We start from the raw sequence: 25,860 nt of genomic DNA, 5'->3' as shown, positions 1-25,860 counted from the left end.
AAATTAGAAACTACCATGTAAAGAATGCAAATGTATCATAGATTAATTCAGTCGTAATTCAGGTGTGAGTTGGGGAACAACTCCCGCTTCATCGCCATTATTTTATAAGGATGGCCAGGCTTGTGTTTGTTGCCAAGATTTCGAAAGAATTGCGTCTCACTCGCAGCAATTGAGTGTATTACTTCAAAAAATGCTCCCTTCTCATTTAAACGGACCCATATGAAACTCATAAAGTAGTAAAGTAAATGGACCAAAGTCTATACCTAAAGATTATCATCATATGCTTTCAAAAAGTTCGTTATCACAAATCGGTTTTTCAGAATTTGAAATATAACGTATTTATATTTTGTTTATATTTTTTAGATGCATTATAGTGTAGTAGTACAACATTATGTCACAAAAATCTTGCATAGAACTTAATGAGATACGTAAATTGGACGAAATTCTACGTCAGTGTGAGATTTACGTATCGAAGAACAAACAGACTCCTCTACTAGAGACACGTAAAAAGAAATTTGCTCATCAGATCTTAACCTCTACCAAGCTGCAAAAATTTGTGGAACGTGAACTTTTCTCGCTTATGTGCACCGCCAACAAAATGAATAAGAAAAGTATATTTGTTTCCGACATTCTAATGAACTCCAATTTGTTGTCCTACAAAGATGAAAATGGCAAATATTTTTTACGCAACAATTTCCAAAAGACCCCGAATAACTTTCGTATGTACCATAAAATAGTACGTTCGAATATTGAGGATGACGAGGATGAGTTCATGTATCGTAAGTGTGCTAAAAAGGAAATTTCACAGAATTGTTTGGAAAACATTAAAAACTGTTTGCATGAGAATCTAAAGCAGGGCAAGAAATATGGCTCGAACACCTATGAAGCCATACAGCATAAACGGAAACAACAACTTAGCAAGCAACAACAAGAACAGGAACATGAACAACAGCAGCTGCAGAGGGCACAGCAACAACAACAGCAACAATTGCCTTCACAAGTCCAACATGCCCATTCGCATTTAACGTCATTGGAAAACTGTACGATGAAAACAATGAGACAACCTATGGAAACAGTGGTCGGTGTAGGACCCGGTATATCCTGTGATAAATGTGAAAAACAACGCCATAAAGCGGTACTTATACAGACCGGTTCCGATAACATCAGTGAAAAGAGTCGCAAGTTCAATAAAACAGAGGCTCCTTATGCCAGCAAAGATCATGGTTTTTCGAAATCTATAGCGCAAAGCAGCTGCCAGACTACGCCTGAGGAAAAACGAAAAAATCTCAACAACAACAGCAATAGTCGCTATAAATTCTCCTCGCAAATATTTGGCCGCAAACTATCGTCAAAACATGTCAGCGAACATGGTGAGGACACATTAGATAAGGAGGCTTTATTAAGTCCAAAAATTGAGATTAAATTTCCAGATCCTGTTGAGACGGTGAGTTGATAATTTGCATAACTTCAATTCCATTCACTAATTCATCTGCATTTTTCAGGTTTTGTCGCTGGGGGCAAATGTTTTGCCCGAACATAAAAATATGACCGCTAAGACACATCGTTGGACTATTTTACATTATTCCCCATTCAAGGCTGTCTGGGATTGGATCATTTTGATTTTGGTTATGTATACGGCAATATTTACACCATACGTAGCTGCATTTTTATTGGGTGAACAAGATTATCAGAGACGTACCAATAAGTATATTAACAGTGATCCTATAGTTATTGTGGATCTTATAGGTAATTGGAACAAAGTGCAATGAATATCAATTCAAATTCAATTCGAAACAAAACAGACAAAATTAAAACATTTCAATTAAATATAACAAAAAAGAAAACAAACTATATCAGCAAATAATAGCTACTTGAAAAATACGCTTGAAATAATGAAATTTGCAAGAAACTATATATATTTTTGGATAATGCCAATATTAAGGAAAATTGATGATAATTTTCTCACGTTCGAAAAAAATTTATGAAAATTTCATAAAATTATGATTTTTCTCAAATTCTGTGGGGTTTTGAACAAAACATGTTATTACTAAGCGGGACGCATTTCAAATTTCAATCAATATATCATTGGAAACGGGGCAAATAATATTTATATTAAGTCGTCAGTTGTGTGTAAAATGTGGGTAAAATTTCTCTTCCTACAGATCTTTTATTTTTTGCGATCGGTCTAATTAATATATATAAAGAAATGTAGCTTATAGATATAATTCTATTATTACTATTAATGTGTTTTGTCGAAAGACCATAGAATGCAGAGATGGGAGAATTTCTTTCGAGTTGATGATAATGCTACGAACATAAAAAATATCGTTGCTAAACACGATCATTTTAAAATTACAAAGTTCTAAATACGTGAGAAAAATTCTTAAAATAAATTGGCGAAAGAAAGCAATTTCAAACTGGCATTCCATACTGATATATTTTATGTAAAATATATAAATGGAAAAGTTTTGGTTGGATAAGGATTTGGAGAATACTGCAAATACATACGAAAAGAAACATCGAAAGTAAAATTTCTATGAAAATATGCGATGAAATTGGTGAAACCAAAATTATTATTTACTTCAAAATTAAGCACAAAAATGAAACTAAAATTGGAAACGGAATGAAAACAAAAACAAAATGTTAAAGGTGTATGTGTGTGTGTGTGATTTTCTATCATGTCAAATGATCACTTTCCCGCGGTGGACTTCGTATTGAGAATAATGATGGAACGAGTTAGTCTATTTTTGTGAAATGATGTGGTCCCCCTGAATATTTAGTTTCCTTTTTCCAAAAAAAAAAAAAAATCACTTCCATCAAAACATACACAATTTAGACTAATTTTGTGCAATATGTTTTTCTTTATCTAAACTGACAAATTTTTGCCTATTCTTCTGATCCTTAAAATCCATACATATACTTTATGGGGTCTCTGATACCTAATTCAAAATATTTTTTAAAAATAACCACGTTATTGATTGTCAAAACAAAATGCCACCATACACACCTAAAAACCGAGTAGAATGAATGTCAAGACATTCTTCGTACCTCAATGAGGTAGTGTAATCGAGTGGTAATTTCTTTTGACAATTAAGGCGGCTTGAACGCGCTCATTATACAAAAGCTGTACGCCGAGGTAAGAGAGTACTTATAATAGAATTCAAATTCAAATTCAAATTAAAAACGCTACTTAACTGCATACTTAATTGCCTAAAAGAACTTGGTAAATAATTAAAAACTTAAAAACACCACTGCTGAAATTATTTTTATCTTATACTTAAGTACTTAATATGATTTTACTTTTTTTATTTTTTTTTTGAAAGTACACAAATTATAATTGTCGTTGTTGTACTTGTACATTCCTCACCCTAAAAATAAATTTGATAAAGTACTTTTGATCATGAAAAGTTTCCCGGCTAATATTTCCGTTAAAATTACCTTTCCGTTTTTGTAGTTGATGTCACATTTATTGTTGATATATTAATAAATTTCCGTACTACTTTGTTAATGGGCAAGATGAAGTCGTTTCGCATCCGGGTCGCATAGCAGTCCACTACTTAAGTGGTTGGTTCTTAATCGATTTAGTTGCGGCCATACCATTTGACTTACTCTTGGTAGGCAGTGATACGGACGAGGTAAGTTTGAAAAGTTTACTAAACATTAAACATTTTAATTTTATATTTTTGTTTTTTTTTATATTTAGTAACTACAGTATAAAAAACAAAAGCATAGTAATGTTATTATTTTTTAATTTGTAAATTAATTGTATTTGATTATAAAAAATATATATTTATTTATTTGAATTTCGTTTATTATTTTATTAGTCCATCATTAGCCAAGTTTTAATTTTTGTTTGAAGCTATTAACAAAATATTTAACAATTTAGAAAAATTCGTATAACATAATTAAGAAGGGGTTTGATTTGTTTATTTACAGTGTGTTATTCATTACTAGAATCTCTTCAAAGGGAATACAGTTGTAGACAAATTAAAATAACAATTCATTTTTGCATTGAGATTTGTTTGTCCAAGTTCACTAAAGAGTTAATTTTGGCTAAAATTTATTCTTAAGTTAAGACCTTATAAAGTTTCATCCATATAATTTAAAAATGCTAATAAGGTAGACTTAATCGCTACTGGATCATTATTTCAACAGACTTTTCTCTTCTCTTTAATTACTAAAATAATGTAACAATTATATTATTCTCAAACTGATCGCAGAATTTCTCTATCACGGCAGATTTTTGTGATATTTTAGATCTAGTTCTAGTTAATATCTAATTCCGTTTTAGTTGTTCTAGTTCAGTTCTAGTTCAGTTCTAGTTCAGTTCTAGTTCAGTTCTAGTTCAGTTCTAGTTCAGTTCTAGTTCAGTTTTAGTTCAGTTCTAGTTCAGTTCTAGTTCAGTTCTAGTTCAGTTCTAGTTCAGTTCTAGTTTAGTTCTAGTTCAGTTCTAATTCAGTTCTAGTTCATTTCTAGTTCAGTTCTAGTTCAGTTCTAGTTCAGTTCTAGTTCAGTTCTAGTTCAGTTCTAGTTCAGTTCTAGTTCAGTTCTAGTTCAGTTCTAGTACAGTTCTAGTTCAGTTCTAGTTCAGTTCTAGTTCAGTTCTAGTTCAGTTCTAGTTCAGTTCTAGTTCAGTTCTAGTTCAGTTCTAGTTCAGTTCTAGTTCAGTTCTAGTTCAGTTCTAGTTCAGTTCTAGTTCAGTTCTAGTTCAGTTCTAGTTCAGTTCTAGTTCAGTTCTAGTTCAGTTCTAGTTCAGTTCTAGTTCAGTTCTCGTTCAGTTCTAACTCAGTTCTAGTTCTAGTTCAGTTCTAGTTCAGTTCTAGTTCAGTTCTAGTTCAGTTCTAGTTCAGTTCTAGTTCAGTTCTAGTTCAGTTCTAGTTCAGTTCAGTTCTAGTTCAGTTCTAGTTCAGTTCTAGTTCAGTTCTAGTTCAGTTCTAGTTCAGTTCTAGTTCAGTTCTAGTTCAGTTCTAGTTCAGTTCTAGTTCAGTTCTAGTTCAGTTCTAGTTCAGTTCTAGTTCAGTTCTAGTTCATTCTAGTTCTGTTCTAGTTCAGTTCTAGTTTAGTTCTAGTTCAGTTCTAGTTCAGTTCTAGTTCAGTTCTAGTTCAGTTCTAGTTCAGTTCTAGTTCAGTTCTAGTTCAGTTCTAGTTCAGTTCTAGTTCAGTTCTAGTTCAGTTCTAGCTCAGTTCTAGTTCAGTTCTAGTTCAGTTCTAGTTCAGTTCTAGTTCAGTTCTAGTTCAGTTCTGGTTCAGTTCTAGTTCAGTTCTAGTTCAGTTCTAGTTCAGTTCTAGTTCAGTTCTAGTTCAGTTCTAGTTCAGTTCTAGTTCAGTTCTAGTTCAGTTCTAGTTCAGTTCTAGTTCAGTTCTAGTTCAGTTCTAGTTCAGTTCTAGTTCAGTTCTAGTTCAGTTCTAGTTCAGTTCTAGTTCAGTTCTAGTTCAGTTCTAGTTCAGTTCTAGTTCAGTTCTAGTTCAGTTCTAGTTCAGTTTTGGTTCAGTTCTAGTTCAGTTCTAGTTCAGTTCTAGTTCAGTTCTAGTTCAGTTCTAGTTCAGTTCTAGTTCAGTTCTGGTTCAGTTCTAGTTCAGTTCTAGTTCAGTTCTAGTTCAGTTCTAGTTCAGTTCTAGTTCAGTTCTAGTTCAGTTCTAGTTCAGTTCTAGTTCAGTTCTAGTTCAGTTCTAGTTCAGTTCTAGTTCAGTTCAGTTCTAGTTCAGTTCTAGTTCAGTTCTAGTTCAGTTCTAGTTCAGTTCTAGTTCAGTTCTAGTTCAGTTCTAGTTCAGTCTAGTTCAGTTCTAGTTCAGTTCTAGTTTCCTAGTTCAGTTCTAGTTCAGTTCTAGTTCAGTTCTAGTTCAGTTCTAGTTCAGTTCTAGTTCAGTTCTAGTTCAGTTCTAGTTCAGTTCAGTTCTAGTTAAGTTCTAGTTCAGTTCTAATTTAGTTCTAATTCATTTCTAGTTCAGTTCGGTTCTAGTTCGAACTATACTCATTAAAATAGATAAAAACAAACTATTTGCTGTAAATACATATGTAAATAATATTGTTTTTAAAAAGTCTATACTGTAAGTTTTACTTGAAGTGACTCTAATATGATTACAATTAACCATTGTAAGTTTCTTTTCTATTATTCTTATTTATTTTTGAAATTTCGTTTATTAAAATTGCTATTTTTGGTCCGATTATTGCAATAATTTTTATAATTTTTGAGATTTGATAAACAAAAAAACAAGGAAAATCGGACACTGTCAAGCCTACGTAAGTTAATTTCTTATCTTATTTTGATTTCTTAATTGAATTAAAGTATTTCTTTTTTAAATTGGCTTTAAACGACTCTAAGCCTTTTCATGACGTTCATTTTAATATAAATTATAACGAAACAAAAAGAAATATTTACCATAATCAAAGATTAATTAATGTTATATTGTTTTACGTCTTTCATAATATTGAGCCTTACTATTGTAAAACGTGTCTACATTTTCTCGCAGTGTTAAGTTTTAAGCTCCACTTCTAATACCCCACTCCTCCCCTTTTGAGTTAAAATTTTTGTTGTGTTTTGTTTTTCGTTTTAATTTTAGTCAGTTTTACTCAAAAAAGAAAAGATGGCGACCGAAGAATAATTCGACAACGTAGTAGGTAGCTGGCATTGAAAATAAAAACTTTAAAATCTCTCTTAAATAATACACTTAGAAAAAAATTACTTAAAAAATAACCATGTGTTTAAAGCCAAGTGTAAACGTTAAAAATTCATTTTTATGTGTGTTTGTTGTTTTGTTTTTTATTTATCGTTCGTACGTTTTCTTTTGTTAAGTTTAGTAGAAAAAAGAATTTGTTTTTTTACTTTAATTTTGTTTTACAATAGTTGGTTTGATATCATTTCTCAACTTCAATTTATTGTTTATTTTCCTGTGCAAAATTGTTCAGAATTGATCAGAAATATATATTAAATAAGAAAATCTACATTGTTTTCTATCCAATTATAATGGTTCGTATAACAAAAATAGTACATAGACCTTTTTCTACAGCCACAACATCGCCCAATCGGTTTAGAATGATCTTTAAGCCGATGACATTAATCCTGCTGCCAGTCTGATTTTTCTTCTTAAATTGTAATTAAAATTCTTTACGAAGATGTTGATTTTTAAATTCCTTTTGAATAACTAAAAATGGAATTAAAACCATTCCGATCACAATAAGTGGCCGTATGAGACACTTTTGATTATCATAATACGATTTCCACGTTTTTCCATACATTTCGAATTGATTTATGAGATATTTTCAGGAACGTATCTTTCCAATCTAGTTATGTTCTAGTTCAGTTCTAGTTTAATTCTAGTTCAGTTCTAGTTCAATTCTAGTTCAGTTCTAGTTCAGTTCTAGTTTAATTCTAGTTCAGTTCTAGTTCAATTCTAGTTCAGTTCTAGGTCAGTTCTAGTACAGTTCTAGTTCAGTTCTAGTTCAGTTCTAGTTCAGTTCTAGTTCAGTTCTAGTTCAGTTCTAGTTCAGTTCTAGTTCAGTTCTAGTTCAGTTCTAGTTCAGTTCTAGTTCAGTTCTAGTTCAGTTCTAGTTCAGTTCTATTTCAGTTCTAGTTCAGTTCTAGTTCAGTTCTAGTTCAGTTCTAGTTCAGTTCTAGTTCAGTTCTAGTTCAGTTCAAGTTCAGTTCTAGTTCAGTTCTAGTTCAGTTCTAGTTCAGTTCTAGTTCAGGTCTAGTTCAGTTCTAGTTCAGTTCTTATTCACTTCTAGTTCAGTTTTAGTTCAGCTCTAGTTCAGTTCTAGTTCAGTTCTAGTTCAGTTCTAGTTCAGTTCTAGTTCAGTTCTAGTTCAGTTCTAGTTCAGTTCTAGTTCAGTTCTAGTTCAGTTCTCAGTTCTAGTTCAGTTCTAGTTCAGTTCTAGTTCAGTTCTAGTTCAGTTCTAGTTCAGTTCTAGTTCAGTTCTAGTTCTAGTTCAGTTCTAGTTCAGTTCTAGTTCAGTTCTAGTTCAGTTCTAGTTCAATTCTAGTTCAATTCTAGTTCAGTTCTAGTTCAGTTCTAGTTCAGTTCTAGTTCAGTTCTAGTTCAGTTCTAGTTCAGTTCTAGTTCAGTTCTAGTTCAGTTCTAGTTCAGTTCTAGTTCAGTTCTAGTTCAGTTCTAGTTCAGTTTTCTAGTTCAGTTCTAGTTCAGTTCTAGTTCAGTTCTAGTTCAGTTCTAGTTCAGTTCTAGTTCAGTTCTAGTTCAGTTCTTCTAGTTCAGTTCTAGTTCAGTGTCTAGTTCAGTTCTAGTTCAGTTCTAGTTCAGTTCTAGTCAGTTCTAGTTCAGTTCTAGTTCAGTTCTAGTTCAGTTCTAGTTCAGTTCTAGTTCAGTTCTAGTTCAGTTCTAGTTCAGTTCTAGTTCAGTTCTAGTTCAGTTCTAGTTCAGTTCTAGTTCAGTCTAGTTCAGTTCTAGTTCAGTTCGAGGGTTCAGTTCTAGTCAGTTCTAGTTCAGTTTCTAGTTCAGTTAGTCTAGTTCAGTTCTAGTTCAGTTCTAGTGTCAGTTCTAGTTCAGTTCTAGTTCAGTCTAGTTCAGTTCTAGTTCAGTTCTAGTTCAGTTCTAGTTCAGTTCTAGTTCAGTTCTAGTTCAGTTCTAGTTTCAGTAATTCTAGTTCAGTTCTAGTTCAGTTCTAGTTCAGTTCTAGTTCAGTTCTAGTTCAGTTCTAGTTCAGTTCTAGTTCAGTTCTAGTTCAGTTCTAGTTCAGTTCTAGTTCAGTTCTAGTTCAGTTCTAGTTCAGTTCTAGTTCAGTTCTAGTTCAGTTCTAGTTCAGTTCTAGTTCAGTTCTAGTTCAGTTCTAGTTCAGTTCTAGTTCAGTCTAGTTCAGTTCTAGTTCAGTTCTAGTTCAGTTCTAGTTCAGTTCTAGTTCAGTTCTAGTTCAGTTCTAGTTCAGTTCTAGTTCAGTTCTAGTCAGTTCTAGTTCAGTTCTAGTTCAGTTCTAGTTCATTCTAGTTCAGTTCTAGTTCAGTTTCTAGTTCAGTTTCTAGTTCAGTTCTAGTTCAGTTCTAGTTCAGTTTCTAGTTCAGTTCTAGTTCAGTTCTAGTTCAGTTCTAGTTCAGTTCTAGTTCAGTTCTAGTTCAGTTCTAGTTCAGTTCTAGTTCAGTTCTAGTTCAGTTCTAGTTCAGTTCTAGTTCATTCTAGTTCAGTTCTAGTTCAGTTCTAGTTCAGTTCTAGTTCAGTTCTAGTTCAGTTCTAGTTCAGTTCTAGTTCAGTTCTAGTTCAGTTCTAGTTCAGTTCTAGTTCAGTTCTAGTTCAGTTTCTAGTTCAGTTCTAGTTCAGTTCTAGTTCAGTTCTAGTTCAGTTCTAGTTTCAGTTCTAGTTCAGTTCTAGTTCAGTTCTAGTTCAGTTCTAGTTCAGTTCTAGTTCAGTTCTAGTTCAGTTCTAGTTCAGTTCTAGTTCAGTTCTAGTTCAGTTCTAGTTCAGTTCTAGTTCAGTTCTAGTTCAGTTCTAGTTCAGTTCTAGTTCAGTTCTAGTTCAGTTCTAGTTCAGTTCTAGTTCAGTTCTAGTTCAGTTCTAGTTCAGTTCTAGTTCAGTTCTAGTTCAGTTCTAGTTCAGTTCTAGTTCAGTTCTAGTTCAGTTCTAGTTCAGTTCTAGTTCAGTTCTAGTTCAGTTCTAGTTCAGTTCTAGTTCAGTTCTAGTTCAGTTCTAGTTCAGTTCTAGTTCAGTTCTAGTTCAGTTCTAGTTCAGTTCTAGTTCAGTTCTAGTTCAGTTCTAGTTCAGTTCTAGTTCAGTTCTAGTTCAGTTCTAGTTCAGTTCTAGTTCAGTTCTAGTTCAGGTCTAGTTCAATTCTAGTTCAATTCTAGTTCAATTCTAAATTAGTTATATGTAGTTATAACTTCTCATCCGCTTGATTCAATGTAATATGTTGATCCTCTCTCAAATATTAAAACGTAAAGTATGAATGGGAAGATATTGTTCCCCGCAGCCAATTTAGTATCATTTAATGGATAGATAACACTGTGAGACATGACGTATGACAAAATTAAAAAATTCTTTTGTGATTGTTTTACGAACAAATTGAATTCATAATAAAAATAATAAATTGTTTTACAGGCATTATCAAAATAATGGTCTCTTGCATGTTTGTTTTTCATAGTTTTTTCATATAAAATAATATTAATATTATTAATATATTATTATAAATATTTACGTTAGGCCTGGTAGTATATTTCCGATTTTACTCGTTTTTACTCTAAATATAATAGACTACACCTTAAAAAATAACTAAATAAACTTTTGTTGGTAGAATTTCACATTTCAAAAACAAAATTAAAAAAAATTAATAATAATTAAAATAACAGCTAGTTTGTGTATTTATTATATTTCTAAATTGTAAACCATTATTAAAACTTTGTTAAAAATTTTCAAAAATCAAAATTAAAAATGTCTATACATTTTCATTGCGCTAAATTTGAGGAACTCAATTCTGCTAGAACCAAAGAAATCATTGAAACACATGAATATAGTATTTTTTTAAATTGGCAAAAAATATACTTTTAATTTTGATTTTATTAAAATAATTAAAAGAAAATTATGCATTTCTTTTTCTTACACAACCACCCACTCACGTCCACCCACTTTAGTTCATTTCAGTTCATAACAATTTTCTTCTTATTTTACAAAAATTAAATTTAAAAAAAAAAAATCAATTTAATACTACATTAAAAAAAAAACAATTTTATATTTAATTCAGAATTTAATTTTAACAAAAATATTTTACAGCTTGGCTTGGATAATGAAGAGGTATTAAAAGCCAGTTTCTACTTTTTTAAAAAAACAAAAAACTTTAATATTCCACTACATACACGATTTATTTTGTTTTTTTTTTTCTTTAAAATTTTCAATAATTTTTACTACTACTTTGCAAGAATATATAAATTTAAATAACTATAACTATAAACAAATTTAAAGTCAATACTTTTGTTTTCCTAACTGATTAAGTATCTATCAATCTATCTGTATGTAATTGAAAGGGCATTATTTAGGTGGTAGTTATAAACAATAATGTTTTTTTTGTTTTAAACAAATTCGATTTGAACTCAAAACTAATTCAAGCAATAATTTTGTTTCACTGAAAAGCAAAAAAAAAAAAAAAATAAATTAATTAAAAAAAATTAACAACTTGTAAGTATTAGACAATTTGGCCAGATCTTGTATTGCCTGTAAATACAACAACTACTTGTACTTCTAATATAAAACAAACAATTTTACCAATAACAACAACAATGCACTTTTACAAAAAACAAATTAAATCAAAATGAATTCTTCTATAAACTATTTAGCACTTTGTACTATGTATAAATATGTACTTAACTAATTAAATAATTAATTAATTTAATAATTCTTTTGATTATTTTGGTTTCATGAAATACACACAATGCTTTTAACTCTAAAAAATTAAGTTAAAACTACAGATATGGACAGAATATATATTTACATATATGAAAACAACAAAACTAATTATTTTCAATTCATTTTATTAATTTGATTTCTTTAAGTTTTTCTTTTAAATTTTGCATTTTTTAATTTTTTTTTTAATAATTTTTTCTTCTTACTTATTTTTGAATGGCTTGAAATTTAGGCAATTTTAAATAAATCTAGCTAAAGTTATTCTTTTTAAAACTTTCAACTCTTACTAATAAATAAAATTTTTTTCAGTCAATTATAAATCTAGATTAAAAAACTCTTTAGGGGGTTTGAAACCTTTTTTTATAAAACAAACATATGCATAAAGGTAACGTTATTTATTTAAACGATATTTTAGCGATAACAATATTTCGAATATCGGTTCGGTAATGAAAGTCGCGATCAAGGAGAAGTTTTGTAATTTGCAATTTTTTTTTTAAATTAATAGTTAATTAAGTTTTCAATCTTATAATTATTAATGAATATTTACTTTTTATTTGATTTTAAAAGAAAAGTAACAGAATATTTATCTTTTTAAACCGGAAGATTCCGGTGAGAATCTTATCATTAGATTTTTTATTTGCGCCGCAAAAGCACTATGAAATGGACTTCACTGCTCTAATATTACTTTGACAAATTTCATTAGATGAAAAATTTCATTAGTTGAAACACTACAGATGTATTGGGCCTAAGCTGTATTTGAAAATTCATTGCAGTTGAAGACCTTGTTTATAATTCTCTTATTCATTTTGTATTAGTTCAGTTCTCGTTCAGTTCTAGTTTAGTTCTAATTCAGTTCTAGTTCTAGTTCAGTTCTAGTTCAGTTCTAGTTCAGTTCTAGTTCAGTTCTAATTCAGTTCTAGTTCAGTTCTAGTTCAGTTCTAGTTCAGTTCTAGTTCAGTTCTAGTTCAGTTCCAGTTCAGTTCTAGTTCAGTTCTAGTTCAGTTCTAGTTCAGTTCTAATTCGATTCTAGTTCAGTTCTAGTTCAGTTCTAGTTTAGTTCTAGTTTAGTTCTAGTTTAGTTCTAGTTCAGTTCTAGTTCAGTTCTAGTTCAGTTCTAGTTCAGTTCTAGTTCAGTTCTAGTTCAATTCTAGTTCAGTTCTAGTTCAGTTCTAGTTCAATTCTAGTTCAGTTCTAGTTCAATTCTAGTTCAGTTCTAGTTCAGTTCTAGTTCAGTTCTAGTTCAGTTCTAGTTCAGTTCTAGTTCAGTTCTAGTTCAGTTCTAGTTCAGTTCTAGTTCAGTTCTAGTTCAGTTCTAGTTCAGTTCTAGTTCAGTTCTAGTTCAGTTCTAGTTCAGTTCTAGTTCAGTTCTAGTTCAGTTCTAGTTCAGTTCTAGTTCAGTTCTAGTTCAGTTCTAGTTCAGTTCTAGTTCAGTTCTAGTTCAGTTCTAGTTCAGTTCTAGTTCAGTTCTAGTTCAGTTCTAGTTCAGTTCTAGTTCAGTTCTAGTTCTAGTTCAGTTCTAGTTCAGTTCTAGTTCAGTTCTAGTTCAGTTCTAGTCCAGTTCTAGTTCAGTTCTAGTTCAGTTCTAGTTCAGTTAAGTTCTTTGATAATAAAATAACGAGTCCCAGTTGAGGACCTTCTTTATAATTCTCGGATTTTACTTGTAATTCTTTTACAGAATGAAAGCGTTGTATGTAGAGCATGCTAAATTTAAGCAACTTTGATCGGGCAAATATTATTAAAAAAAGTTCTTCAGAAAAAAATACTGTGTCAGTACCAGATTCAGTTTTTTGCGAAATTGCGAGAAAAATAAATAAATCTATTATATCCGATTTTAAGTTTAAATTTGGATGTCATAAAATCATATGAGGATTTATGGGATTGTGCATATTATTTAGAAGAAATGTGATCTGAGAGAGATGATTATGATTCCCTTATTTATTTCAAAAATTCCCGAATTTATTAATTGTTAAAATTTCGTTTATTATTTGTTCCCAAAATTAAAGTGTTTTCGATTTCTGTATTCAATTTCTTTTACACAAATCTTTGATAAATATGAACAAATTGTTTCCAAGCATGTGGGAATCGAACAATGAGGCGCACCTTGTAAATTGACTTATTAATTATGTAATTTATTTTTTAATTGTATTATTGCAGTTTTCAATTATTTCAAATACAAAATATGTATAATTAATTTAATGTATTTTTTTGTTTAATTTAATCATATCTGTAACTGTATCTTTATCTGTATCTGTAACAAAATTTAAAAAAAAAAAAATATACATACATACTTACCAAGTTATATGATTTTTTCTGGTTAGGTTTCTGTCACCAGCTATTTTTTCCCCAAAAATCTATTACTTTTACTGATTTAACAATTTTCAAAATTATATATGTATCTATGCATAACATAACTGGTACCAAGCAAATCTCTATATATATATTTCCGAAAAAGATTAAAAAAGAGAGTAAAATTAAGGAATTGGTTGGTTGGTTGTATGTTTAAATTGTACTGTAAGAAGACATCGGCGCTTTTTATGAATTCTTATACATTTTTCAGGTCTTGCTTGTCAAACAAACATTCACATTAATAAGGATGATAATATATTTATTCAAACATTGGCAAATTCGGTTCGTATATTTTGAAACTAACAAACCATATTTAGAACAGAACTATTTACAAAACCAAAAAAAAAAAAGATTGTTGCAAAAAATTACAAACTTAAATATAAAATTTAAAAAAAAGGAACGTTTCATTTTAACGACTTGTGTCTGTGTCATGAAAAGATTTAGTGTCGTTTTTTTTTTGGATTCCGAAACCTTGTTTTTGTGTATGTGTATTTAGTTGATTATATGTTTTTTTTTCGTTTTTTTGTCAAATATTTAAAATATCATTTTATTTTTGGTATAATTTATACTTTTTTCCAGTGTTTAGATGCTTTTTACAAATTTTCAGTTGTTTTTTAACACACTTTTTAGATAAAAAAATAATAATATGAAATATTTAGTAAACAATTATATAATGGAACAATTTGAGAACAACATTTATATTAAGCAAACACTAGGTAACAAAAAAAAACTAACAAAATAAAAAAGATTTTATATAGAAACTAGTATAAATTTAGAATGTTACAAATACATGAATGCTGAGATGAGCTTTTATTTTATACAATATATTAAATAAATACATACAAATATACTTACATATATATATTTATTATTTATAATTATTTTATTTAGTTTAGGTTTAAAAGAAAAACCCCCAAAAAACAAAATAAAAAAAAATACTTTTATACCTAAAGATTTTCTTATATTACGGAACTAATATGAAATATTTGATTTCATTTCCCAGACTACAACACTGATTGGTCTATTGAAAACAGCACGTTTGTTGCGTTTGGTAAGAGTTGCGCGTAAAATCGATCGTTATTCGGAATATGGAGCAGCAGTTTTGGTATTACTGATGGCTACTTTTGTCCTAATTGCCCATTGGTTGGCTTGTCTATGGTAATGTGATTTTATTCTAATATTTTTTATGCTAATGTGTTGTCCAATTAATTGGATTGCCTTTTAAAGGGATCAATTGTGGCTTTTAAACTCTGTAAAGTAATATTAAGTAAAAGTTTTGCTATAAAATTTTATTTTAGTTATAATATTAATTGTATAAATAATAACCATATGCTTGTCACAAACATATATTATGTACATAGGTAGTTATATCATTGGCCTCTACCGCATATGTATTTCAAAACCCAAAATACTTGAAATTTAAAAGAAAACTACATATATAAAAGCTAGTAAATGTATAAAATTTTATAGCAAAATTTTTGAAATTTCTAAAACAGAGTTTGAATGTTAACTTTCCAATTTTTATGCAATACTTTAACTTGTTGCTGTAATTTTTTTTATTGTTAATATTTTTCTTACAGTGTATAATTTATTATTCGTAATTTTAACATTGTCTTAGAGAATTTTTCTTGCATCAAATTTATACGTATTAATGTAATAGCGCTTGTTAATTTTCATCCATGTATAATTGTTATAATTTTATAAAAACAAAATCAAGATATCTAGAAAAGTGGTTCTCAACAACGATATATATATATATGTTTGTATATATTGCACAAGTAATCTGCAGTGTAAAACCTGCAATAAGCCATACTTTTGCGACAGTTTGTTTAACCATCAAAATTATAGAAAATGTGAATCCTTTTCGTTTCTTTATTGTAACATTAATTAGCAACTCTAGCTCTATTTATTTCCGCAACATAACCCCACTTTCTTAAGACAAGTTCGAAAATGCCAAAATATTTCATGTTGCTGATGATTGTCGTCCCACTACTAAAGAGGAAAGTTTTGGGCTTTATTAACCCACTCGGGTTGGGTTCAGAGGTACTCAAAGTATGGCATCTTTTTCACTTAAATATTTTTTATGGCGCAGTGTTATAAAGCCATAGGTAATAAAGCCATATGACCTTATTTCTCAATGAAATGAGAAATATAACCATATGGCTTTATTGCCTACACCCAAGTGCAATATCACCATAAACTAAAAGTAACCAAAGTGGAAATAACGCCATAACAGTGAAATAGTTACGGTTACAAATTGCCAAAAGAATCAGTTGCCAATAATTCCTCAAAATTCAAAAATGAAATAAATCCCTAAAAATATTTTTGGGAAGTTATTTCATTATATTACTTTTATATCACGAAATAAAAAAAATATATGTTTGATAGCCGGCCTTCGGCCGGGCGCCAGGGTTTTCTCCTCTGAGATATATTGGACACCGGCTTCGCTAAAAATACACTTTCCGTGTAACAAGAGCGTTCGACCGTAGGCCGGCTATTTAGGAAATCTTTACTAAGCGAAGCCGGTGTTGGACATACCATAGAGAAGAAAGTCCTTGCGCCCGGCCGTAGGCCGGCTATTTAGGAAATCTTTACTAAGCGAAGCCGGTGTTGGACATATTATAGAGTTGTAAATCCTTGCGTCCGGCCGTAGGCCGGCTATTTAGGAAATATTTATTAAGCGAAGCCGTTGTTGAAATGAAAAAAATTAAATGAGCAATAACACCATAATGGTTTTATTTCATTCCTTACATGGAAATAAAGTCATATGGCCTTATTTCTCAATGAAATGAGAAATATAACCATATGGCTTTATTACCTATGGCTTTATAACACGGCGCCATTTTTTATATAGTTAACAAATGTCTTAAGCCGCCTTTACACGATCACACAAATAATATGATCTGTCAAAATTTTGTGTAAAACAGTACGCATGGGATAGTCTAAACGCAATATGTAATGAAACCATCATACATTGAGAGAAAATATGTAGGGAAAATTTCACAGTTGTATGGCTCTTTTCATTTATTTAAAATGATAAAAAAACTAGCAAGTCGCATTAGATCAGGGATGTATTTTTATGTAAATACATAAAAAATGAAACATCTGTTTTCATCTTACTTTGTTATTGTTTTATAAAAATCTTCTAAACACAAAATAAATAAATCATACGACTTTTAAATATCATTTTACTTGTTCATTAGACTTTACGTACGTAAAGTGTGATCGTGTAAAGGGCCCTTTAGATAGCCTAGGAAATACACCTATGCCACTATCGGGAAAGTTATGTTCATGGAAAATGTTTGGTTAAAACAAACAAATCGTCCGATGTTCTGTAATTTAGTTTCCTGGACGTAATTCCTAAGAATTTTCCAATCATTGTTAATGGGATCTAATTTCGACAGATAGCCAGACAAAGAAAGTACTCCATGTCCGTTGAAATACACCTATACCACTATCGGGAAAGTTATGTTCATGGAAAATGTTTGGTCAAAACAAACAAATCGTCCGATGTTCTGTAATTTAGTTTCCTGGACGTAATTCCTAAGAATTTTCCAATCATTGTTCGTGAGGAATGTTATATCCGGAATAATATCACTTCCAAGTTAATGGGATCTAATTTCGACGATCACCAGACAAAGAAAGTACTCCATGTCCTGTTTGAATCCGCAGGCCCAATTTTATATAGTGGTTCCGGTAATCCTAAAATCGTAAAATACGTACCATCTCCTTAGGGTCACACCATATGATCTTTATGGTTCTATCCAACGTCTTATTATTACAAGAGGACTTATGGGATTCTTTTTAAAGTAAGTTAATTCACTCTTTCATTGCCGACTACACCCGAGTGGCCTGTTATCTATATGATGCAAATCTTACTTATGTGAGAATGTTTGGTTAAAGCTTTCTTAAATCCAATATGGTCTTAGATTTAACCTTTTCACCTGATATCGCCCTAATTACCATCAATTTGCACATTCTGGCCTTCTGCCTGTAAGTTGATGTCGTAATTAGGCAGATGGTAGTATATGTATTTCTTTTTCATCGATTTCTATATAGAACTTAGGCCCAGTTAAGAGCCATCCGTATAGCAACGAATTCCTACGGGTTTTTGCTCTAATGTTCCGCTTAACAATGATATTCTATATGGGATCAGTGTTTCAAAATCCCAACATATTCTGTGTCTGGCAGCTTTCGGGCACGTCCGATATTTGTTGTGTTAAGCCTTTCAATTTGTCCAGTATAGGACATGTCCTATAACTGCCTATAAGTGCCATAATCATTTAGTCTTTTATCCAGGATGCCCTGGCATGGGGAACTTAACCCCGACAACACTTCCTTTCCAGACATTCGAAATTTTATTGAAATTGACCTTTATTTTCAACATTCGTCCCACTATGCGTCATTAAAAGTGACCTAATAAAGATCTCTGCATCTGATGTAAATTATATATCGTTTTTAATTCCTTAGGAAGTCCTTCTTTTGGTTGGGTACTATTAGAGGTTCTAGAACTCTTAATTAAAAGTTTTATTTTTCACATTATATTATTGTTATATGAGAACCACTGATCTAGAATATATATATATATTTAAATGTTTATAAATGTATAAATTAAATTTAAGAGAAAATTGGTCTTACTTTTTATCTATAAAGTGACATCTTTTAAAAGATGTTCGATAACTTTATATGTAAAAAGCGGATTAAGCAAGAACATTGTTTGATAAGTCGTCTATTTTATGGTGAATGATCTCTGTTGAATCAATTAATTATAAAAAATATTTCAAAATTTACTAAACTATAACAAAGTTTTGAAATTGATTTATGCATTTAAAAAAAATAGCATGTTTAAGAACTCATCAAACAATATGTTTTGCTGCAAGATCAAAATATGATCGCCCTAAGCAAAAACCTAATCTAAAACAGTAATTACTAACTAAATTAATTGCTTTTGCTGGAAAATATGCATATACTAGATATAACTGTAATTAACAATTAATATGTTTTCACTTTGGAACACATATATGGTGGGAATTTTCAATATTTTTATACTGAAATCATAATATTAGATTTTTTATAATTTAGTTTTTAAAAAATCTAAATATGATTGCATATGGACAAGCAGTTTTCGTTTTCTTTGTAAACAATACTATATACAAATATTTGGAGCCGCTGAACATCATTTTAAATTCAAAATTGTTTGCCTACTACTACTACTACGTTAAAGATAAAAACTTGGACCAGCTTAAAAACCCGCCCCCAAAAAGACAAAAAATTCATATGTTATTTAAACTTATGTTATTGAATGTTTGTGCTATATATACATATATTTTTTTTGTTTGGAATGCTCTGTGAATGAAAACGCTGTTAAAAAATTGCTTTAATGTTAAGAAAAAAAAAAAATGAAAGCTATAATCAAGCGTTTTAATTTTGGTTTATTTTGAAAATTTATTTATTCAAATTTACAACAACTACTAGAGCAGTTAATGTTGTTAAACCTATGTTCCTAATTAGTGTCTAATAAACGTTTTCTATCCGCTGGACGGAATAATAAAGTCCATTCGTAGCTAATGCTGTTGGACGTTGTTGTAATAATTCCTTTTTTTAGGTATGCTCTTGGTAATGCTGAACGTATAATGTTATCAAAAAATATAGGCTGGTTACATACTTTGGGAAATGATATTGACGAACCCTATTTTGAAAATAAAACCGGTGGTCCTTCTATCAAGGTAAACAAAATAAAAATCAAGAAAATCGAATTTCAATTAAAAATTGGGGTGTGGTGGTGGATGTCGTGTTGAACCGTCAGTTAACGCAAAACATTTTTACATTTTACAGTCCCGGTATATAACCGCGCTATATTTTACATTTACATCCTTAACCTCGGTGGGATTCGGTAATGTGGCTCCAAATACAGATGCAGAGAAAATTTTTACAATATGTGTTATGTTGGTGGGATGTAAGTTAACTTTTTGTATTAACTTTTTTTGTAACCGTATACGAATCCATCCATGTATATATTAGCATTTATTGAATATACTAATTTTCAGCCTTAATGTATGCTAGTATTTTCGGTAATGTTTCGGCCATTATACAACGATTGTATTCGGGTACAGCCCGCTATCATACACAAATGTTAAGAGTGCGAGAGTTTATAAGATTTCATCAGGTATTACAAAATTAACAGTCAAATCCTGTCTATAACGTTCGAATGCCCCTAAAACATTCAAAAAAAACGTTATAGTCATGTTTCACTGTAAATCTGTTGATATCCTATAATAGTGATGGCCATGTGACCTGATTAATTAAATCGCAATCTAACGGGTTTTTAAGTTATATTTTTGGATTCCTTTTTTTGGAACTTGCAATGTTGAAACTAAGTAAAAAACTTTAGGTCACATATCCAGCACTATTGTACATTTTCGTTAGCTTCTTATGTTGGTGTTGATAAAGAACGAAAATACTTTCTCTAGATACCCAATCCTTTAAGGCAGCGTCTAGAAGAATATTTCCAACATGCCTGGACCTATACCAATGGCATTGATATGAATTCCGTTTTAAAGGGCTTCCCGGAATGTCTACAGGCTGATATTTGTTTACATTTGAATCGTAAATTGTTACAAAATTGTCCTGCATTTTCCGGTGCTAGTCCTGGTTGTTTAAGGTATTTACACATACTCATGCTACAAAAAAAAACTCATTGATCATTTGCAAAATTTATAGAAACTTCTTTACACTAATTTGTTTTTTGTTTTATTTCTGGAACTCTAGAGCGTTATCACTAAAATTTAAAACCACTCATGCGCCGCCTGGTGATGTTTTGGTGCATAAGGGTGATGTTTTGACCTCTTTGTTCTTTATAGCCAGAGGATCAATAGAAATTCAAAAGGAAAATACAACTATAGTTATATTGGGTAAGTAACACATTCTGTAGTAAAACTGATCGTGGTTTACTTTTTTGGAGACAATATTTAATAATTAGCACAATTACTTTTTATTACGTACGTTTGACGTTATTTTTACGAAATAAGATACAAATAATTTCAGTAATGCTAATTAAGCAACTTCTGAATTACTCGTTCCACTAAATAAACATGTTCTACAAATATTGATGGACGTGATTGAAGTTAATTTTAGGTTGGGCTTAAAAAAATGTTTATAGACTAGACTATAGATTAGACTATAGACTACACTACAGACTGGACTATAGACTAGACTATAGACTAGATTATAGACTAGATTATAGACTAGACTTTAGACTAGAATATAGACTAGACTATAGACTAGACTATAGACTAGACTATTGACTAGACTATAGACTAGACTATAGACTAGACTATAGACTAGACTATAGACTAGACTATAGACTAGACTATAGACTAGACTATAGGCTAGACTATAGACTAGACTATAGACTAGACTATAGACTAGAATATAGACTAGACTATAGACTAGACTATAGACTAGACTATAGATTAGACTATAGACTAGAATATAGACTAGACTATAGACTAGACTATAGACTAGACTATAGATTAGACTATAGACTAGACTATAGACTAGACTATAGACTAGACTATAGACTAGACTATAGACTAGACTATAGACTAGACTATAGACTAAACTATAGACTAGACTATAGACTAGACTATAGACTAGACTATAGATTAGACTATGGACTAGACAATGGACTAGACTATAGGCTATAGACTAGACTATAGGCTAGACTATAGACTAGACTATAGACTAGACTATAGACTAGACTATAGACTAGACTATAGACTAGACTATAGACTAGACTTTAGACTAGACTATAGACTAGACTATAGACTAGACTATAGAATAAACTATAGACTAGACTGTAGACTAGACTGTAGACTAGACTAAAGACTAGACTATAGACTAGACTATAGATTAGACTATAGATTAGACTATAGATTAGACTATAGATTAGACTATAGATTAGACTATAGATTAGACTATAGATTAGACTATAGACAGGACTATGGATTAGCCTAGACTATAGATAAGACTATGGACTAGACTATAGATTAGATTATAGACTAAACTGTAAGAAAAACCAAACCAAGCAAGAACAAAGTCAAATTTTTCAAAATTGAATTTCTGAAAGCGGACCTGCATATTCATACATGTGTGTATGGACTTAGAAATTTACGGACTAATACTTTCGGTATTTATTGTCACAATATTAAAAAAATTTATTTGTTATTACAGGTAAAGATGATATATTTGGTGAAAATCCATGTATCTATCCCAACATTGGTAAATCAAATGCAAATGTACGTGCCTTGACCTATTGTGATTTGCATAAAATACATCGAGATGATCTCTTAGATGTACTGCATTTGTATCCCGAATTTTTCGATAGTTTTGTGAATAATCTAGAAATCACTTATGTGATGAGAGATGTAAGTTTTTGTTATAGAAATTTAAAAAAAAAACAAATTAATTAATATTGCTATCTTTTTTATAATCTACAGGAATTCACATCTGGCGTTGATGTGAAACATAAATATTTACGAGTTAAATCGATGGATAAAGAACGCAGTACCAGTGATATGAATTCAATAAGAATGTAAGTTTTTGTTGTTGATGTTGTTGTGAAAATGAAATACGTCTTATAATTAATAAAAATTGTTTCGTTCATGTCTTTTAGTGTGGGTCTTCAATTTAAGACTAACAATAAATCATTCGTGCGTGATGGTGCTCAGAAAGACACGCCCGATGTTAATTTTTATGTGGGCAAAGATAGTAACAATTACAAATATGGAGCAAATAAAAGTGGTAAGTATCCCCTGGAATATTTCTCTACAAAATGTTTTAATTATTTTCTTGCTTTGTTTTTTTTAGATTACTTTTAATATTTAAGTGATTAAAGTATTTATTATTAGAAATAAGTGAATTAAGTGAAAAAAGCAAATTGAATAAATTTTAAATTTAATGGCTCAATTAGAATGAAAGCATATTATCCAAAAGTAAATGGAACAAAAGCAAAAGGTTATTAAATAAAAAAATTAACATTTTATTACAACAAATTTTAATATAAAGCGACAATAGTTAGACAAACATAATATAAAAAAAAATACTTTTTTAAAGCGTTCATGTTTTTAAAATTCAATAAAATCAAAAGAATAAATTAAATAAAATAAAAATTTTTACAAATTATTTAATTGAAATTGAACTCAGTCTTAAATTTCCAATTTTAAATTTTAGGTTTATTAAAGTTTAATATCTAAATACTCATACTACTACCACTACTACTACTAATACTATTGTGCAATAAATCTTAATATAAATATTTTTATTAATAATCAAAATTCAAATACACATGATGGTTTTTAATTTCAAAGTCAATTTAAATGTAATAAAATATATTAAAATGGTAAGTTAATTTAAAACCTTGTATTAAATGCTAGTTTTTACTTTACACTAAAAACATAAAGAAATACCTATGTAAATAATAATTTTACTTTTGTATTTGACTTTAATCAATTTAGTTTTTGTGTACTTTGAGTATGAAATGAATACTTGTTGATTTTGCCAGTACATGCAATCGATATTAGGAATATGTACATTTGTATGTATGTATGTAGTTCGTTATTTATTCTATACACTGGAAAAAAATTGAGTAATAAAGTTGCAATGAAACATTACTTTTGTTTTAAAATGTAATACATACACGATATGAAAGATTTTCCAACGTATATGTATATATTCCAATAGGAATTTTCAAAGATTTTAATCAGAATTTCGGCCATAGAATAGACTAGTCATAGACTAATACATATGTAAGTAGACTAGTCCATAGATAAGTATGTATGTAGATTGAGAAGTCTAGATCGACTTGACTAAAGAATAGTCCATAGACTAGTCCCTAGACTAATCCATAAACAAGTCAATAGAATAGTCAATAAACTACTCCATAGACTAGACAATATGATAGTCCAATAGTCAATAGACTAGTCTATATAGAATAGTCAATAGACTAGATTAGACTTGACTAAAGACTAGTCAAAAGAATAGTCCATAGGCTAGTGTGTAATCCATAGACAAGTAAATAGACTCATCCATAGAATAGTCACATAAGTAGACTAGTCCATAGATAAGTATGTATGTAGATTGAGAAGTCTAGCTCAACTTAACTAAAGAATAGTCAAAAGAATAGTCCATAGATTAGACCCTAGACTAATACAGATACAAGTCAATACAATAGTCATTATACTAGTCAATAGACTAGTCAATATAATAGACCATTGACTAGTGCGTAGACTAATACATAGACAAGTCAATAGACACATCCATAGAATAGTCAATTGACTAGTCAATGGACTAGTATATAGACTTGTCCATAGACTAGTTATAGACCAATCTATAGACTAATCCGTATACTAGTCAAAAGAATAGTCCGTAGTGCGTAGACTAATCCAAAGACAAATCAATAGGCCATAGATCAGTCCGTAAAATAGTGAATAGACTAGTCCATAGACTAGTTAATATACTCGTCCATAGACTAGCCAATATAATCGTCCATAGACTTGTTCACTTGTCCACAGACTTGACTATAGACTATAGTCAAAAGAATGGTGTGTAGACTTATCCATAGACAAGTCAATAGACTAGTCCATAGAATAGTCAATAGACTAGTCCATAGAATAGTCAATAGACTAATCCATAGAATAGTCAATAGAATAGTCGTAGAATAGACTATAGACTAGACAATAGAATAGTCCATAGAAGAGTCCGTAGACTAGTCAATAGAAGAGTCCGTAGACTAGTCAATAGACTAGTCCTAGTCTAGTCTATGGACTAATCAATAGATTAGTCCATAGACCAGACCGTAGACTAGTACGTACACACGTCCATAGACTAGTCCGTAGACTCATTCATAGACTAGTCCGTAGTCTAGCCAATAGACTAGTCCTACTATTGTCTCTATAGACCATAGATTATCTAATGTTGTCCATTACAGGTCTATTGAATAGTCAATAGAAATACAAGTAAATAGAATAGTTCAACTAATAGACTAGTCATGTGACTAGTCCATAGACGAGTCAATAGTCAATCCAGTTATGCATTAGTCGATAGACTAGTCCTTGAGGTATTTATATAATGAACATTGTAGTGGAATCTTAATAAAATATTTTTTTAGTGTAATAAATTTTATCTAAATGTATGTAATATCGTTTCAAAGTAAACAAACAGACAGACTAATAATAAAAAAAAAACGACTAACCTTGTAAGGTCTTGGTAATTTCAAAAGTAACGATTATTATAGTAGAACAAAAAACATAGAACAAAAATAATAATAATAACTATTACATAAACAATTGATTGTAATTACATTCGTACATATTGACACACTAGCTAGATAAATACAAAGCGAGCTTCATTCAACATTTATTCATGCTTGTTTTTCCTTTAGTCATTCATTCATTCATTCATGCAATCATTCGCTTACTCAATTCCTCAGTCAGTAATTCGTTCAATCAAGTTATTCCTTCACGGTAATAATTTACATATGTACATCTAGTAGATATGTATGTATATACTTAAATAATTTGTATAAATATACAAAGAATGAGAGAAAAAATACACCTTGAATTTGAAACATTTTGATAAACTACATTTGTATATGCATACTTATTTACATACATACATACATACATTCATCCATACTTATGTATATTTATTTGCATGAGTACATATCCAGATGTAGTAGGAATTGTATCTACTGAATTTTTGCTGGGATTTTAGTTTTTACCCATATGTTATTATCATTTTGTATCTTCTCCCGAAATTTAGCTTGAGTAACAAAAAATATATGTACGCACCAAGAGAAAAATTCACTGGCGAAATAAACCCCTATTTGTTGTTTTTAACAAAAACAAATTTATTCGGCATTTTATTGTGGTGGCTGTTGTTGTTTAGAAGTTTGTTTTTTTTGTGCTTCTCTAAGGGTGGGGTTCTCAACTGGTTCTAATAACAGCACTGTTAGATAGAAACATATTCACTTTGGTAGTAAATAACACTAGACTACAAGGAATTTTTTTAAAGGTGGAAGTACACAACACGCGTTGTAGGCTTCTGTCAAAAAAAAGTTGAAGTAGTGTAAGTTCAGTAATTTTCAACTTTTGACGCGTTGTGTGTAACTTGCAGCTTAAA

General features: G+C 30.2%; 1 protein-coding gene across 1 annotated transcript; it reads left to right on the top strand.

Moving 5' to 3' along the window:
* The first annotated feature begins 360 nt into the window (after positions 1–360).
* LOC119607449 (potassium voltage-gated channel unc-103) lies at positions 361–23,022 on the top strand. The gene is given in 15 exon segments (XM_037961352.1): positions 361–1,444; positions 1,503–1,746; positions 3,455–3,496; positions 3,499–3,635; positions 10,708–10,728; positions 14,684–14,838; positions 19,286–19,406; positions 19,516–19,636; positions 19,728–19,846; positions 20,151–20,341; positions 20,449–20,591; positions 21,913–22,106; positions 22,179–22,273; positions 22,355–22,482; positions 22,549–23,022. Coding segments are annotated over 15 exon segments (2,775 nt in total). The 5' UTR covers positions 361–391; the 3' UTR covers positions 22,560–23,022.
* The last annotated feature ends 2,838 nt before the right edge of the window (positions 23,023–25,860 follow it).

The sequence above is a fragment of the Lucilia sericata genome, unplaced genomic scaffold, assembly GCF_015586225.1.
Source record: "Lucilia sericata isolate MDLA Ls3-8-SP2 unplaced genomic scaffold, ASM1558622v1 Contig000696F_arrow, whole genome shotgun sequence".
Taxonomy (NCBI): Eukaryota; Metazoa; Arthropoda; class Insecta; order Diptera; family Calliphoridae; genus Lucilia; species Lucilia sericata.
This window is presented reverse-complemented; position numbering and strand designations above follow the sequence as displayed.